At 37.9% G+C, this 16,009-nt stretch overlaps 1 protein-coding gene and 1 pseudogene across 1 annotated transcript; both read right to left on the reverse strand.

Moving 5' to 3' along the window:
* Positions 1-6,159: 6,159 nt before the first annotated feature.
* Positions 6,160-7,643, reverse strand: LOC127638993 (microsomal glutathione S-transferase 1-like; annotated as a pseudogene).
* Positions 7,644-9,105: 1,462 nt separating this feature from the next.
* On the reverse strand, positions 9,106-11,557 carry LOC127638994 (microsomal glutathione S-transferase 1-like). The gene is made up of 4 exons (XM_052120790.1): positions 11,545-11,557; positions 10,187-10,316; positions 9,580-9,677; positions 9,106-9,496 (listed from the first exon to the last, which is right to left on the reverse strand). The coding sequence occupies exons 2-4, from the start codon at positions 10,301-10,303 to the stop codon at positions 9,250-9,252; spliced, it is 462 nt and encodes a 153-aa protein (XP_051976750.1). The 5' UTR covers positions 10,304-10,316; positions 11,545-11,557; the 3' UTR covers positions 9,106-9,249.
* Between the last annotated feature and the right edge of the window lie 4,452 nt (positions 11,558-16,009).

Genomic DNA, 16,009 nt, shown 5'->3' on the forward strand with positions numbered 1-16,009 from the left:
ACATTCGTGTTGTTTCAACCTCCCATTTCTTTCTTTTATCCATAGAAAACAAAAAGAGACGTTAGGAAGTATATTAGCCTCAGTCACCATTCACTCTCATTGCATCTTTTTCCCACATTATTCTCAACATCATAGTTTGTGTTCTGGAAGAATGTCTGGTTTGGAATAACATGAGTGCAGGTAAACGATTTTGTCCATTTTGCCTCACAGGCCATTTACAGTATTAGGCAATATGTTGAGATAATTATGTTGAAATCATTGAGGCATCTGCTTCGGTGAGCATTTTAGGTAGATTTATTTGCCCCTTCAAGTGGCAATTTCAACGTGAGATTTACCCCACATGAGATAATATGACTTCATGTGTATAAATGACACTGACAAGTATACAAAATGCAATTTTGTGAGCACAGTAATGGGCTTTAGTGGACATGAAGGGCAGAGGGGAGAGCAGCAATGCGAAAGGCATTAGTTAGTCCTTATTATATTCCACTCAAGTCTGTTCTACAGAGAAAACAGTCGTCAGTCGATTGCATGGTCCTGACCTGCGTTCTATCCTGTATCATGTCGTATCAACGTGATTATGGCTGATCTCTACACCCATAATTACTTCACATAAACTCACAAGTTATGTGTGCACAGTGGAGATCTCATGTCATCATAGCAGAAGGATTACACCCCCCCAACCCACACCTACCTACCTAACTTTCTGCAATGACAAAGAGAACATCAGCATCCACAATCAGCTATGCACCTCAAAAAATGCTCCAAAAATGTGTAGTTCTGCAGATACAGTGAGGCTCATACTCACATTGATTTATATTGTGCCTTGTCGCCCATAAGTCGGATCCCTGCTAAGCGTTCATTAATTTTTCAGGACCCATGGAGCCATTGTGTGATATAAATCTCTGCTAAACCTTGATACTGGCCCACGCCATGACTTTGAAGTGCAGCCTAATTAAGAGCCTGTACAGTTAACGACCATTACAGTAAGGTACTGGGAAGATCTAAGAAATATATGACGTCTGTTTTAATATACAAACAGTGTGGTTAGAATACACCATATGTGAGAGCATGTCTTTCGGTATATGTAGAACATCATCACTCTCACGGGTTGCTTTTTTGAGGCTGTGTCAGTCTTGAGTCACCGTAAATGTAATATTCCTTGATCAGTGTCTTTTGTTGGTCCTGAAACCACATTCCTTTCAAATAAACATAGTCCTAGCCATAAAATACCCCTAAAATTAGGGTGTGATAGGTTAAAAAAGAATGGTGAATAAGCGTCTAAACCTAATATTAAACCTAAAAATAAAGATTATGTCATCATTTACTAATTCTCAAGTTGTTCTAAACACATATGACCTTCTTTCTTACATGGAACCCAAATTGAGATGTTATGCAGAATGACAGTCTTAGTCACGCTTCACTTTCATTGCATATTTTGTCCATACAATGTGACAGTGAATGGTGACTGATGCTAACATTCTGCCATCTCCTTTTAGTCCAAAGTATATTTCGGTCAAATGCAAACAATCAGCATTCGTGTACAGGACGCATTACGCAAATCTCGTAATTAGTAGAGTGCTGGAGCACTTAACACGTACAGCCTGGTTTTTCTAACCGTGCATCTTTGAACATGCCTGCAATTAATTGCATGAATTAGTGGATCCACAAGGTGGCAATACTCACATTTGAGCCTTTGCTGTCATGAAGAAAAGCTAGAAGACAACGTAATCACCAGTAAACCAAAGGAGACGAAGGTAAAAACAACAATACTAGACATGCATGTCAAGAGCACTTGTGTGAGGAGGTCAGGAGATATACTATATATCTATAACTCGAGTCTGAAGGAATATAAAGACATCTTTAAGGGACTAAACTCCTGAAGAGAAATTGTCCAGCATTTCATAGCAGTCGTAGCGCATATGCGCACACCGTCAAATAGAATATACTTTGCAGGCTCACGTTCGACAGACACTGAGTGAAAAGAAGTATACTTTAGGCTTTTGTGTCCATGGAAAGTCATACAGGTTTAAACAACATAATGAGAGAATTTTCATTATTTGGTAAACTCCCCCTTTAACCCTAAATTCTTATTGGTTGATTTAGGACCAACAGGGTTGTTGATTCAGGAATATGTGCAACTTGGAAAAAGCACAGTCAGAGACTTCTCTCTGTTTTCTGAAATTCAAAGAAAACTCCATGTGTGGAACAGCTTCAAGGTTGATTCCAAAAACCTTGAGATGTCCTCCCCAAGCAAGTAAAGCAAGCTTCAAGTGGCATCCCATCCAGGCCAGGGCTATTCACTAACAGAGCTGAGCCAGCCAAGAGTGCCTTGTGGGCGGATCAGTCATTATTGATCACAGAGCAAGGTTTAGTTGTTCTTCAACTGGCCAGACTGTAAAATGCTTGGCTTGACTGAAATATTGCACACCCTAAAGCTGGGCACAGACCCAAAACAAATGAGAAAAAGCCTTTACAGGGCATACTGTATGCATGGCCAACTGTGGCGACCTTGGGGCTAAGTACTAGTATTTACTGTGTCACCAAGAGAGGGCCCATGTAAAGAGAGGGATAAAACAGGAGGATTCTGAAAACTGTCACTCCTTACCTTGATATGTAGATGGATGCGAATTTATCACCCAGTCTCAAGGCAGATGCTAATTTAATACACAGGATTAAGGTAAAATCTTCCACGTGCAGCATTGACAGCTTCACACATCCTTGGCATTCTAGCTGTCAGTTTGTCCAGATACTCAGTTGACATTTCACCCCACGATTCCTGTAGCACTTGCCATAGATGTGGCTGTCTTGTCGGGCACATCTCATGCACCTTACAGTCTTGCTGATCCCACAAAAGCTCAACGGAGTTAAGATCCATAACACTCTTTTCCAATTATCTGCTGTCCAATGTCTGTTTCTTTGCCCACTCTAACCCTTTCATTTTTTTCTGTTTCAAAAGTCGCAATTTCTTTGCAATTCTTCCCATAAGGCCTGCACCCTTAAGTCTTCTCTTTACTGTTGTACATGAAACTGGTGTTGAGCAGGTAGAATTCAATGAAGCTGTCAGCTGAGGACATGTGAGGCATCTATTTCTCAAACTAGAGACTCTGATGTACTTATCCTCTTGTTTATTTGGACATCTGGGCCTTCCACATCTATTTCTGTCCATGTTAGCACCAGTTGTTCTTAGTCTTTAAAGACTGTAGTGTACATCTTTGTATGAATCTTCAATTTCAAGCATTTTATAGCCTTCATTCCTCAAAACATTGATTGACTGACAAGTTTCTAGAGAAAGCTGTTTTTTTTCTGCAATTTTGGACCTAATATTGACCTTAAGACCTTCATTTAATGAATCAAATCGCTTTCAGTTGTGTTTGATATAATGGCAAGTGATTTTCTGGTACCAAATTAGCAATTTAGCATGATTACTCAAGGATAAAGTGTTGGAGTGGTGGCTGCTGGAAATTTCCTTCCAAAACATCCAAATCTGTACATTCCAAACTTTTGGCCACCACTTTAAATAACTTTACAGAATTAGTTATTTAAACAGAATATTGCACCATCCTGATTATGATAGCGATTGTAGGATAGTTTTAAAGTGCATACATAGAGTATTCAGATCCCTTCACTTTTTCACATTTTGTTATGTTGCAGCCTTATGCTAAAATGCTTTAAATAATTATTTTCACATCGGTCTACTCTCCATACCCCATAATGACAAAGCAAAAAACAGATTTATGATAACTGCAAATTTATCAAAAATAAAAACTGAAAGTATTCAGACCCTTTGCTGTGACACTTGAAATGTAGCTAATGTGCATCCCATTTCTCTGGATCACCTTTGAGATGTGTGACGAGGAGGAGGGTGTGGCTGGGCTGTGAGGATGCACGCCTGGCACTGAATTGTCCTAATCAGCCGGAGGTGCCAGTTCAAGAGAGAGAGAGAGAGAGACACGTGGCCACACGTTAAGACACACGTTGTGTGTGTGTCTGTGTATTTATGTTTAAGTTCAGTTAAAATTGTCATTAAAATTATGTTGAATGTTCTGCCATTTCCCACCTTGCCCATCCTGTTAAACCCGTTACATTGGTGCCAAAACACAGGAAGGAGGAGGAATGCGCTGTTGTTGAGTCCTTGCTGCTGCTGGCCGCCGGGTAGAGGAGGAACTGCTGCCATCCACCAGAAAGGGGAGGAGCCATTACTGTCCGCCAGAGGTCAGAAGACACACTGCCACACGGGAAAGAGTGGCTGTCATCCGCCAGAGGGCGGAGGAGTGGCTGAGGACCAGGCGACAGCATGTCCTGGGACTGGCGAGTGAGTTTTATTCTCGCTCTCTCTCTCTCTCTCTCTCTCTCGCTTCTCTGTCTCTCTTTCTCTACCCTTTCTCTTTCCCTCTCACCTCTACCTCGTCTCTCCCAGGGCTCCAGAGATGTGTTTAAGACCTGCTGGCAGAAGAACAGCCAGAATGGCAACACCACCTCTCCAGGAAGTATCTCAAGCCGGACGGTATCTTAGCCTGAATGAGGATGCACACCTGGCGCTGAATTGTCCAAATCAGCCAAGAGGGGGATAAAAGGCAGGCCAGAGGGTCTGGTCACTCTGGTTGAGGTCCACAGATCATGTGTGGAAATGGGAGAATCTTGCAGAAGGACAACCATCACTGCAACACTCCACCAATCTGGGCTTTATGGCAGAATGGCCACGAGAAGCCTCTCCTCAGTGCAAGACACATGAAAGCCTACTTGGAATGCGCCAAACTAGAGGAAACCAGGCATTGCTCATCGCCTGTGCAATGCCATCCCAACGGTGACGCATAGCATCATGCTGTGGGAGTGTTTTCAGCGGCAGGGACTGGGGTACTGGTCAGGGTTGAAAGAAAACTGAATGCAGCTAAATACAGAGATATTCTTAATGAAAACCTGGTGCAGAGTGCTCAGGACCTCACACTGGGCTGAAGGACAATGGCCCTAAACACACAGCCAATACAATTAAATAGTGGCTTAGGGACAACACTGTGAATCTCCTTGAGTGGCCCAGCCAGAGTCCAGACTTGAACCCAATCTAACATCTCTGGAGAGACCTGAAAATGGCTGTCCACTGATGGTCCCCACCCAACCTTACAGAGATTGAGAGGATCTGCAGAGAAGAATAGCAAAAAAAATCCCCAAATCCAGGTGCGCAAAGCTTGTCGCATCATACCCAAAAATACCTGAAGCTGTAATCGCTACCAAAGGTACATCAACTAAGTACTGAGTTAAGGGTCTGAATACTTATGTCAATGTAATTTATATATATATAAATTATATATTATATATTTAATATATATATTTATTCAAAAGCAGTGGCATGGAATATGTGTAAAAGCTATTCATAAAATATTAAGATAATGTAAAAAATAAGTCAAGTTAGTATAGTTTAATGGGGCTTTAGAAAAGAAATACTCGTTTAAATTTTAATATGACATTATCATTCCCTAGTCTGTCATGTGTCTGTCGGCATGTGTTTTGAAGATAACTTGGGCATATAGCATTATCTGATGTGTTGTAGCCATTTGTAATAGTTTAATTTATCTGATGAGGGAGAATACAATTAGACACCAAAGCATAAATTGTGTTTGCATGACAAGTATTGGGGACAATTATGGATGTGCTTCGTGTGAATTAAAGGTTCAGCAAGTCGACAGCACTTGTGGCATAATGTTCATCATCACAAAGTAATTTAGAATTGTCCCTCCTTTCTTTACTAAACAAATGCGGGTTAAAGTGAGGCGCTTACAATGGAAGTAAATGGGGCTAAACCGCAAATGTTAAAATACGCATTGTTTCAAAAGTATCCCCACAAGACGTAAACATGTGTTGACACGACTTTGGTGTGGAAAAATCGCTTACTAACCTTTTCTGTTCAAAGTTATTTCCAGTTCTGCAGCCTACTCAACATGACGCTGCAAACACTAAAACGACCGCAAAATTATTTAAACTTTAAAGCAACCCTGTAAAATTTGGCAAGTGAGACAAACATTAATAAAACGTCGATAGGCTTCTACTTGGGCTTTCAGATAGCTCCCTCTAGTGGGTAAAACAAACACTGCTTTCTTTCAAACTTGCAACTGTAAACACATTAAGATCCTTGTAACCCATGTCAGAACATTTTTCCTTTTATTCACTTTTATTAACTCCAGTCAAAACTTTAAAAAAAAGAAACAATACCGCAAAGATTATTGAAGGCTTTTGACAATGACCATCAAGTTTTAATGATAGTTAGTGTTCATTAGCATTAACACACTGCATGAAAGAAGTCTCTACAAATTATACCGCCTCATGATATCAGTGAAGCTTGTTTTCACTACTGAAATAGAACTGCTAAATATCAGCACAAATTTTGGTTTCCAGTTACTTACATAGGCCAAGTTATGAATTATTCATATTATTAATTATTACTAATCTGAGACAATCTGAATTAGTTATTCAAAGTCTGTCATTAATAAGTAACACACACACACCAAAACAAATGTCTGTTCAATGTACAGCATCAAATTAGACGCATCCCACTGTGCATGCTAGGAGCTGTTAAAGAATATCCAGCAGTATAAAGTGGTGTTTCAGGTTTGCTATCTGCTATAAAGAACATTGAACAGAAAGCCAACAGATTACATGCAAAAAATTAAGCTGAATAATAATAATAATAATAATAAAAAAGACAAAATTAGATTCTTCTTTCACGCAAGACTGCAAAAATCATGTAAACAATAACAAAAGATTTCCAAAAAAGTGCTATCCTTCAGAGAAAGGGAGCAGTGAGCACCATGTAGGCCATAGAGAAAGTTGTGAAAAGCCCCACGCTCTACTGGGCTGTGGCAGAGCCATCATGTAGGCCACTGTGTGGATGATACGTGAACCCACAAACACCCGGAAGTGCAAAATAGCCAAGGAGAGATCCGGCCCCGTGAGGGCATACAGAAGACCAATTACCACAAAGGGAATGATGTTCTCCAGGTTATTCTGATGGCATCTGTAATGAAAGAGCAAAGGCATTAGAAAGAGGTACCAGTATTTCTAGTCCAGTAATCTTGCCATAAAACTGTTTATTTGTTTACCTTCGCACTCTTTCCACGTCTGGATCAATCCTGACCAACTTCTTTCTGTCTTCAGAAGTCTTTATCAAACTGGTGTCCTCCAAGTTTGAAAAAACCTTCAGAAATGTTGAGGAGCTATTAAATCTTTTCAAGTGTACACAATATACAGTAAGGCGTATATACCGCAAGTATATGCAATAAATAGGGTACCTTTTTTGTCAAGCGATAGTATGAGGTCATGGGGCTCATAAGCATCATTTTGAGGATGACTATGTTATTATATAAGTGGAAAAGGCCAGGAAGACCTTGCTGTCAATCATGTGCACAATTTCTGCCATCTTTATTCAAACTGCAATTGGCAGAGCAAGTATAAACAAAACCATGCAACTGAAATAAATATTATTTTTAGGGTAAACACATCTGTTGACATCTTAAAGAAAAAAAGTCTAAACATCTATGTTATTGTTTATTTTGAAGGAGAAGGCATAAGTCTTACAAAGGGAATATCAGGCTACATGTGTGAGTTAATATGATGAATAAACATTGTTTACACCTTCACAGCTTACATTTCTAGTCACTGTCAATGTAAACAAAAACCAAAAACTTTGTCGCACAATTGAAACGATTTTATTTTGTGGATGTTTACAGTTCCTTATTATTATTATTTTACATGTGCAATATAGTTTTGACTACATTACCGTTTGTTCTTTTTTGTCAACAAGTTTAACGGGAAGAATACAAATGCTAATCTTTCGCACGATCTAAGACGCTCCAGGCGGTCTTCAGGGAATGCCTAAAATAAATTATGAAAAGCACACTTTATAAACAGCTTAACGTCAACATGAAACAAATAAAGTACGAGTAAAAGCGCTCTCAAATAAAGTACGATTTTTAAAGCTACTCTCCCAGTTAAACACTCGTGAAGTGAAACTCCTGAATTTACGTGCGAAGGTGGGCGTGTCATGTACCGTGTTAAGACCGCCTTCACCTTTGTTACTTATTAATATTCAATAAGCAACTAACGCGCTCACAGAATAAAGAATCATTTATTTATGCTTATTGTATATTTATTATTTTTATGTTTATTCATAATTATTTATGTAATACTTTTACTCGTGTAAATGTATTATACTCTGTTTTCGTTTTGCACATTTGACTATTTTCACTGTTTATACATATTATACTTGTGTATAGCCTACATATTTACATTTATAAATATTGTATTGTATTTTTTTCTCTTTATGTAACTTCTTAGTTTTACTCTTGTGATTCTGGCTCAAAAGTCTTTCTCTGGAACTCACTAAACCTATATTTTATTACCAACTATTAAGCCTAATTTTGCATGCTGAATTGTTGTGCATTTGATAATAAACTTTGACTTGACTGATCTTCTCCCAAACTGTTCTTTGCGCATTTCAGAAGACCTTAGAATTATAAAATGTAGATAGTAGCTACATTCCTAAAAGTGCATTTGACGTCAACATTTTCTAATGTGTATAAATAATTGCAGAAATCATGTTACAAAGTTCAATTTTTAAGAAAAGAACTCCAGCTATGAATGCTTGGAATGCAATGATATCTGAAAAAGACCATAAACATAACAACACTCTTTTTATTGTCATTGTGTCACTGTCAACTTGCTGACTGTGAACAAACATGTCTTAGTTGATACAGTGACATACAACCAGTATCATCACAGACTCCTACCTGTGCATTACTACTGCATGTTCTTAAGTCTTTCAAACTATAAAGATTCTTTAAAACTATTGATGACATGTTGACTCTTTCTATACTAAATAATAAGGTTACATTAATGCATTAAGTATCATGAACTCACAATAAACTATATATTTTTTCACCGTTTTATAAAGCTTTGTTAATGTTAGTTCACAGTACATTAACTAATGTTAACATCTACAACTTTTGAATTTAAAAATGTGTTAGTATATGTTGAAATTAAAATTAACTATTATTAAATGCTGTAAATGTATTGTTCATTTTTATGCTAACTAATATTGTTAACTACTACTAACAAATGAAACATTATTTTAGAGAGTTGCCGTCTTTATTAAAAACTGCACAGAATGTAAAATGAAAAGATATAGCCAGTAATTACAAAACATATTTAAAAAAAGGCCTCGTCCTTTGTCCTATATCCTACAGTGCTGTGCACCCTTTAGAGCTGGAGAGCAGTGGTAAGCACCCTGTAGGCCATAGAGAAAGTTGTGAGTAGTCCCACCATCCAGGCCAGACCTCTGCTAGGCTGTGGCAGAGCCATCACGTAGGCCACTGTGTGGATGATACGTGAACCCACAAACACCCGGAAGTGCAACAGAGCCGTGGAGAGATCCGGCCCCGTCAGTGCATACAGAAGACCAATTACCACAAAAGGAATGATGTTTTCCAGGTCATTCTGATGGCATCTGTGATAAAAGAGGGGTGAAAATAGCTGAAAATATTCACATTTGACTGTTTAAATCTGGTTTGACTGGTCCTTTGCTATTACCTTCGAACACGCTCTACATCAGGATTGGTCTGAAGCAACTTCTTTCTCTCCTCTGGATTCTTATTACCCACTGCAGTGTCCTCCCAATTTGGAAAGGACTGTATAATGAGCAGAACAACTTGGTTAAGACTTATTACCTTTGAACCTCAAATGCTGGTTTATTAATTTATTTTTAGCAATTATGACTTTATAATGAATATTTAATAAAATGTTTAGTCATTGTGTCTTGAACAGCAATAAGGAATAATATTGAGAATATAGTATACTATAAATTCAAGTTAAGCCTAACTTTAACAAAAATAAATTGACAGTTTTTAGAAATTTTGAAAATGCAACACATATAATCAATGGGGCAGACTGGGTCTTTTATCACTATTATACAAGCCAAGAGGTCAAATATACCCTTTTTACAGTTTTGCAGTAAATTGCACCACGTTCCTAATTAGACTGGAGCAGTACTGTTTCCAAACAGAAGTGTGGGGAAAAAGTGTCAAGTTATAAAAGACAAGCTATATTTATAGTCTTGATTTACATTTATTTGAAGTTAATATTGATATGCAGAATGAATCAGTCACTTCATGCATATAATTTTCTAAATAGAGTGCACCTTTCTGGTAAGCCTGTAGTATATGGTCAGGAAGGACATGAGTATCATTTTGAGGATGACAATGGTGGCATATGTGGAGAAGGCCAGGAACACATCATTGTTTATCAGATGGGCCATTTTCCAAATTTTCCTGAAAAGGAATGCAAATGCAACAAATAAGATTACTGAACAAAAGCAAACTAAACCCATTAAACAATAACCCCAAAAGCTTGAATATTTTGAATAATGAGCAATAACAAAGAGACGGCAGAAATTAGTATAATGGGCAGTAAGATATCTCAGAAATGCATAGTGCCTTCAGTCTAGCATACACATTTTACATTGGGTGTCCTGTTTTATTCAATATAGCCTATTAAAGGAATATTCCGGGTTCAATACAAGTTAAGCTCAATCAACAGAATATGTGGCCTAATGTTGATTGTCACTACAATTAATTTTGACTCATCCCTCCTTTTCTTTAATAAAAGCAAAAATTGAGGTTATAGTGAGGCACTTACAATGGAAGTCAATTGGCCAATTTTTGAACATTAAAATACTCAAACAATAGACATGATTTTAGTGTGATAAAATCGCTTACTAAACTTTTCTGTGTAAATTATAGACAATTTTACAACTGTTGTTGCCATGATTTCAACAAACCCTGAAATGACTGTAAAAATCATACTTTAAACAGCTTTAAAGTTAAAGCTTTAAATATAAGCTTCACATATCTGCATTTAAACACTCCAAAATTGGCCCCATTCACTGCCATTGGAACTGTGTGCCCCACTGTAACTTCAATTTTTGCTTTTATTAAAGAAAATGCGGGATGAGACGAAATTATTTTTGTGATAATCAATCAACATGCTACAAATGCTGTCGATTAAGCATAACTTGTGTTGAACCCGGAATATTCCTTTAAATGTCATCAGGGAAATGTAACCAATAGTTTTGTTAACAGTTTTCTTCTAAAGGAAATGCCACTTTATTGAATTTGTTCAGGGTTATATTTTCATCGTATATATACACCAATAATAAACAAAACGTTCATTGACTATGCAAATTTTGTCAATGGTACAACAGTATTTGACGAGAAACTTCCATACGAGTTCCTCACAGTCGTAGGCCTATAGTGTTGTCTCTCACTTTCTAATATGTTTTACTCTAGATTCGGATACTGATACCGAGCTGGTAACACGAATTTAACACGAAGTTAAATCACTCCGAAATCAACGGAGCTGTTTACACTGCACGCGAGCGTATCGAAAATATTGCAGCGCGCGCAGGAAATTTATGATCAGAGTTTTGCTTATCACCTTTCAAATCAAAATGCATATATCTAAATTGGCGCAATTTGGTAAATATTGCCGCATGCTTACCTCGAAGTCGACTCTCTTGGATAACGCGTGTAAGTGAACGCCTTGTACTACTTCAACAGTGTATGGCGTAAGTTCAAGTGTATGACAGCCTACTTGGATCAAAGCCAATGCATTTCTCCATGATTGTTCAACTTCCTAGTGATTTCTTTCTCTCTCTCTTTCTTGTAGTTATGACAGTTTAACCATTTAATACCTTGGAAACTTGTGGATTAATAATCGTAGATTATATCTGTACAATCAATTTATACAGCTAAATTAAACAGCCCAATAACTGCCTTTTTGACAAATTCATACAGTAATACTGCTGGCAAGTGCATGCATTTTTATGGTTAAGTTACTTCTCAAGCCTGTTTGTCACCTTTAGCACAGCAGAGAAGGGGGTTTGTATTTAACACAAAATCAAACAACGGTTTTTCTGGAATATCATCTTGTCTGCCTTCTTCCCAGTATTATGTTGTTTATGTGAATACTGCTGAGTCACTGCAACACTATCAGAAATAATGTTTGGATTTACCCATGTGGCCCCACATTTCCCTAGCAATCAATACTAATCCATCTCAAAATCTCAGAGGCCAATTATTTTTCTGTAGTGCTCTTGTCCAAACTTTGCAAATGAGCGCAGTCTTAAAAGGTTGGAGTGTAAATTTTGTCTTCTCATTCATCTTTGTTCTCCTGTGTTTGTCGACAGTGGGGTTCCAAAATCTAAATCCACATAAAAAATATGGGATTCAAAAATTAATTAAACCTTGAAATAAACAAATAATCTTTTAGAATTTTGAAAATTGTAAAGTAAAGGAACATTACGATGTAAAATGCATGCATACATATTCTGCGCTTTTTCTAAGTCCCAAACATTTGTGACATTGTCAATGTTAACTCCTTTCTAACAAGTTAAAAGAGGAACAAAACAGGGTTTGCATGCTGTCGTTAATTTAAAGCAAAAAATGAAGAGAAACAAATTCAATGTTTTTATAGTATACTGTAATAAAAAAGATTTTCACTGGTGGACTATTTCAAAGTGGTATACATATTTCATAGTATATATATATATATATATATATATATATATACTGTATATATATATATATATATATACAGGTCCTTCTCAAAAAATTAGCATATTGTGATAAAGTTCATTATTTTCCATAATGTAATGATAAAAATTAAACTTTCATGTATTTTAGATTCATTGCACACCAACTGAAATATTTCAGGTCTTTTATTGTTTTAATACTGATGATTTTGGCATACAGCTCATGAAAACCCAAAATTCCTATCTCAAAAAATTAGCATATCATGAAAAGGGTCTCTAAACGAGCTATTAACCTAATCATCTGAATCAACTAATTAACTCTAAACACCTGCAAAAGATTCCTGAGGCTTTTAAAACTCCCAGCCTGTTTCATTACTCAAAACCGCAATCATGGGTAAGACTGCCGACCTGACTGCTGTCCAGAAGGCCATCATTGACACCCTCAAGCAAGAAGGTAAGACACAGAAAGACATTTCTGAACAAATAGGCTGTTCCCAGAGTGCTGTATCAAGGCACCTCAGTGGGAAGTCTGTGGGAAGGAAAAAGTGTGGCAAAAAACGCTGCACAACGAGAAGAGGTGACCGGACCCTGAGGAAGATTGTGGAGAAGGACCGATTCCAGACCTTGGGCGACCTGCGGAAGCAGTGGACTGAGTCTGGAGTAGAAACATCCAGAGCCACTGTGCACAGGCACCAGAAACAGCAGCAGAAGCGCCTGATCTGGGCTACAGAGAAGCAGCACTGAACTGTTGCTCAGTGGTCCAAAGTACTTTTTTCGGATGAAAGCAAATTTTGCATGTCATTCGGAAATCAAGGTGCCAGAGTCTGGAGGAAGACTGGGGAGAAGGAAATGCCAAAATGCCTGAAGTCCAGTGTCAAGTACCCACAGTCAGTGATGGTCTGGGGTGCCATGTCAGCTGCTGGTGTTGGTCCACTGTGTTTTATCAAGGGCAGGGTCAATGCAGCTAGCTATCAGGAGATTTTGGAGCACATGCTTCCATCTGCTGAAAAGCTTTATGGAGATGAAGATTTCATTTTTCAGCACGACCTGGCACCTGCTCACAGTGCCAAAACCACTGGTAAATGGTTTACTGACCATGGTATTACTGTGCTCAATTGGCCTGCCAACTCTGCTGACCTGAACCCCATAGAGAATCTGTGGGATATTGTGAAGAGAAAGTTGAGAGACGCAAGACCCAACACTCTGGATGAGCTTAAGGCCGCTATCGAAGCATCCTGGGCCTCCATAACACCTCAGCAGTGCCACAGGCTGATTGCCTCCATGCCACGCCGCATTGAAGCAGTCATTTCTGCAAAAGGATTCCCGACCAAGTATTGAGTGCATAACTGAACATAATTATTTGAAGGTTGACTTTTTTTGTATTAAAAACACTTCTTTTATTGGTCGGATGAAATATGCAAATTTTTTGAGATAGGAATTTTGGGTTTTCATGAGCTGTATGCCAAAATCATCAGTATTAAAACAATAAAAGACCTGAAATATTTCAGTTGGTGTGCAATGAATCTAAAATATATGAAAGTTTAATTTTTATCATTACATTATGGAAAATAATAAACTAATTTTTTGAGAAGGACCTGTATGTATGTGTATATATACACTGATCACTGATCGGCGATCAGCCACAACATTAAAACCACCTGCCTAATATTGTGTAGGTCCCACTTGTGCCACCAAAACAGCGCCAAACCTGCATGTCAGAATACCTTTCTGAGATAATATTCTTCCCACCAAAATTGTACAGAGTGGTTATCTGAGTTACCTTAGACTTTGTCAGTTTGAACCAGTCTGGCCATTCTCTGTTGACCGGTCTCATCAGCAAGGCGCTTTCGTCTGCAGAACTGGTCAGGAGCTTCAGTTAATGTTCACATCAACCATCAGAATGGGGGGAAAATGTGATCTCAGTGATTTGGATTGTTGGTGCCATATGGGCTGGTTTGAGTATTTCTGTAACTGCTGATCTCCTGGGATTTACACACACAACAGTCTCTAGAATTTACTCCAAATGGTGCCAAAAACAAAAACATCCAGTGTGCAGTAGTTCTGTGGACATTTTCAAATAAACAATGAAATTCACAAGATAAAACTTCATATAATATACGTATACACATATGTATACGTGTATATATGTATATATACATGTGTATATAGTAGCGCTTTCAATATAGCAAATGGTGAATATAATTTAGAAATCACTCCTTTTTGTTTTTATTAGCATTTTTCATACTTTCCCATCCTTTTCGGAATTGGGGTTATATACTGTATATACACATATATATATATATATACAGAGATAATAATAAAAAATATAGTATATATAGAAATAAAAAATAAGAATATATACGTGTGTGTGTGTGTGTGTGTGTGTGTGTGTGTGTGTGTGTGTGTGTGTGTGCAAATACAAATCTGTTATATACAGATCCAAGGGAATGTATGGCAGAAGAGGTATGGTATGTTGGATGAAAATAAATAGACTAGCTCTGTATTGCACATAATTATTGCTCAATGTGGCAGTTTTAATGGTTCATGAGATGGATAGCCTGAAGGAAAACACTGTTCTTGTGCATGACGGTTCTGGTGCACAGTGCTCTGTAGCGACGTACAGAAGGCAACAGTTCAAAAATCCATCATATCTAGTACAAATCACATCATTAACAACCTAATAATACACATTATGACTGGACTTTTGATATGTTAGACCCATAAGGCAAAGCAAAACAAGATAACTAAGGTATGTGTTCGGCCATTCAATCTCTTGTTTACGTTATTTGTATAATTCACTCTGTTTTAGAGAGACATAGGGAGAGATAGGGAGAGAGAGAGAGAGAGAGAGAGAGAGAGAGAGAGAGAGCTTTTACGAGCAAGAGACAAACACAAATAATGCAGTATGATTTCCCAAAAGGACTTCTTAATGGCCAACACATGAATTGATCTCTCACCAGTCTCACCAGTAATTGGGATGCCGGCTGTGGTGTCATTTTATTGATTTTTCACTGGTAGCCAACTTGCACTCGGGTTGTAGGACAACGATGACTAAATAACAGCCAGACCAATGATCTTAATACTAGGAGCCAAGCACAGCTATTGATTTCATTACTGAATGCCTCCTAGGCTCCAAACACATACATTTTTTTATCGACCCAAGGTGGCGTCTACATTTCTCCCTGCACTGTCACAAACACTGCGCCAGGGCATTCAAAGGCAGAATGCTGAGTATGTACAAATACATGGCCTTAGTGAATGCATACGCCATAAATTACCCATTGAGAATCAGTGTTTGGAGGTGGCTCACTTTTATAAGTGATTGAGAACTTATGGATAGAGGCTAAGTTGAATGATGAAGCTGTCTACGGTAGACATCCTGAAAGCAATTAATAGGTTTATGGAATACTGTCAATAATTTTGTCTTGCACT

Source organism: Xyrauchen texanus, chromosome 47, assembly GCF_025860055.1.
Source record: "Xyrauchen texanus isolate HMW12.3.18 chromosome 47, RBS_HiC_50CHRs, whole genome shotgun sequence".
In the NCBI taxonomy this organism is placed as follows: domain Eukaryota; kingdom Metazoa; phylum Chordata; class Actinopteri; order Cypriniformes; family Catostomidae; genus Xyrauchen; species Xyrauchen texanus.

Bases quoted from the DNA above. Each gene is read 5' to 3' on its own strand.
- LOC127638994 (XM_052120790.1), bottom strand. From the start codon at position 10,303: ATGGCCCATCTGATAAACAATGATGTGTTCCTGGCCTTCTCCACATAT. The intron at 9,678-10,186 runs GTGCACTCTATT...CTCATTATACAG, and splicing joins ACTACAGGCTTACCAGAAAG to TCCTTTCCAAATTGGGAGGA. The intron at 9,497-9,579 runs GTAATAGCAAAG...CTTTTATCACAG, and splicing joins GATGTAGAGCGTGTTCGAAG to ATGCCATCAGAATGACCTGG.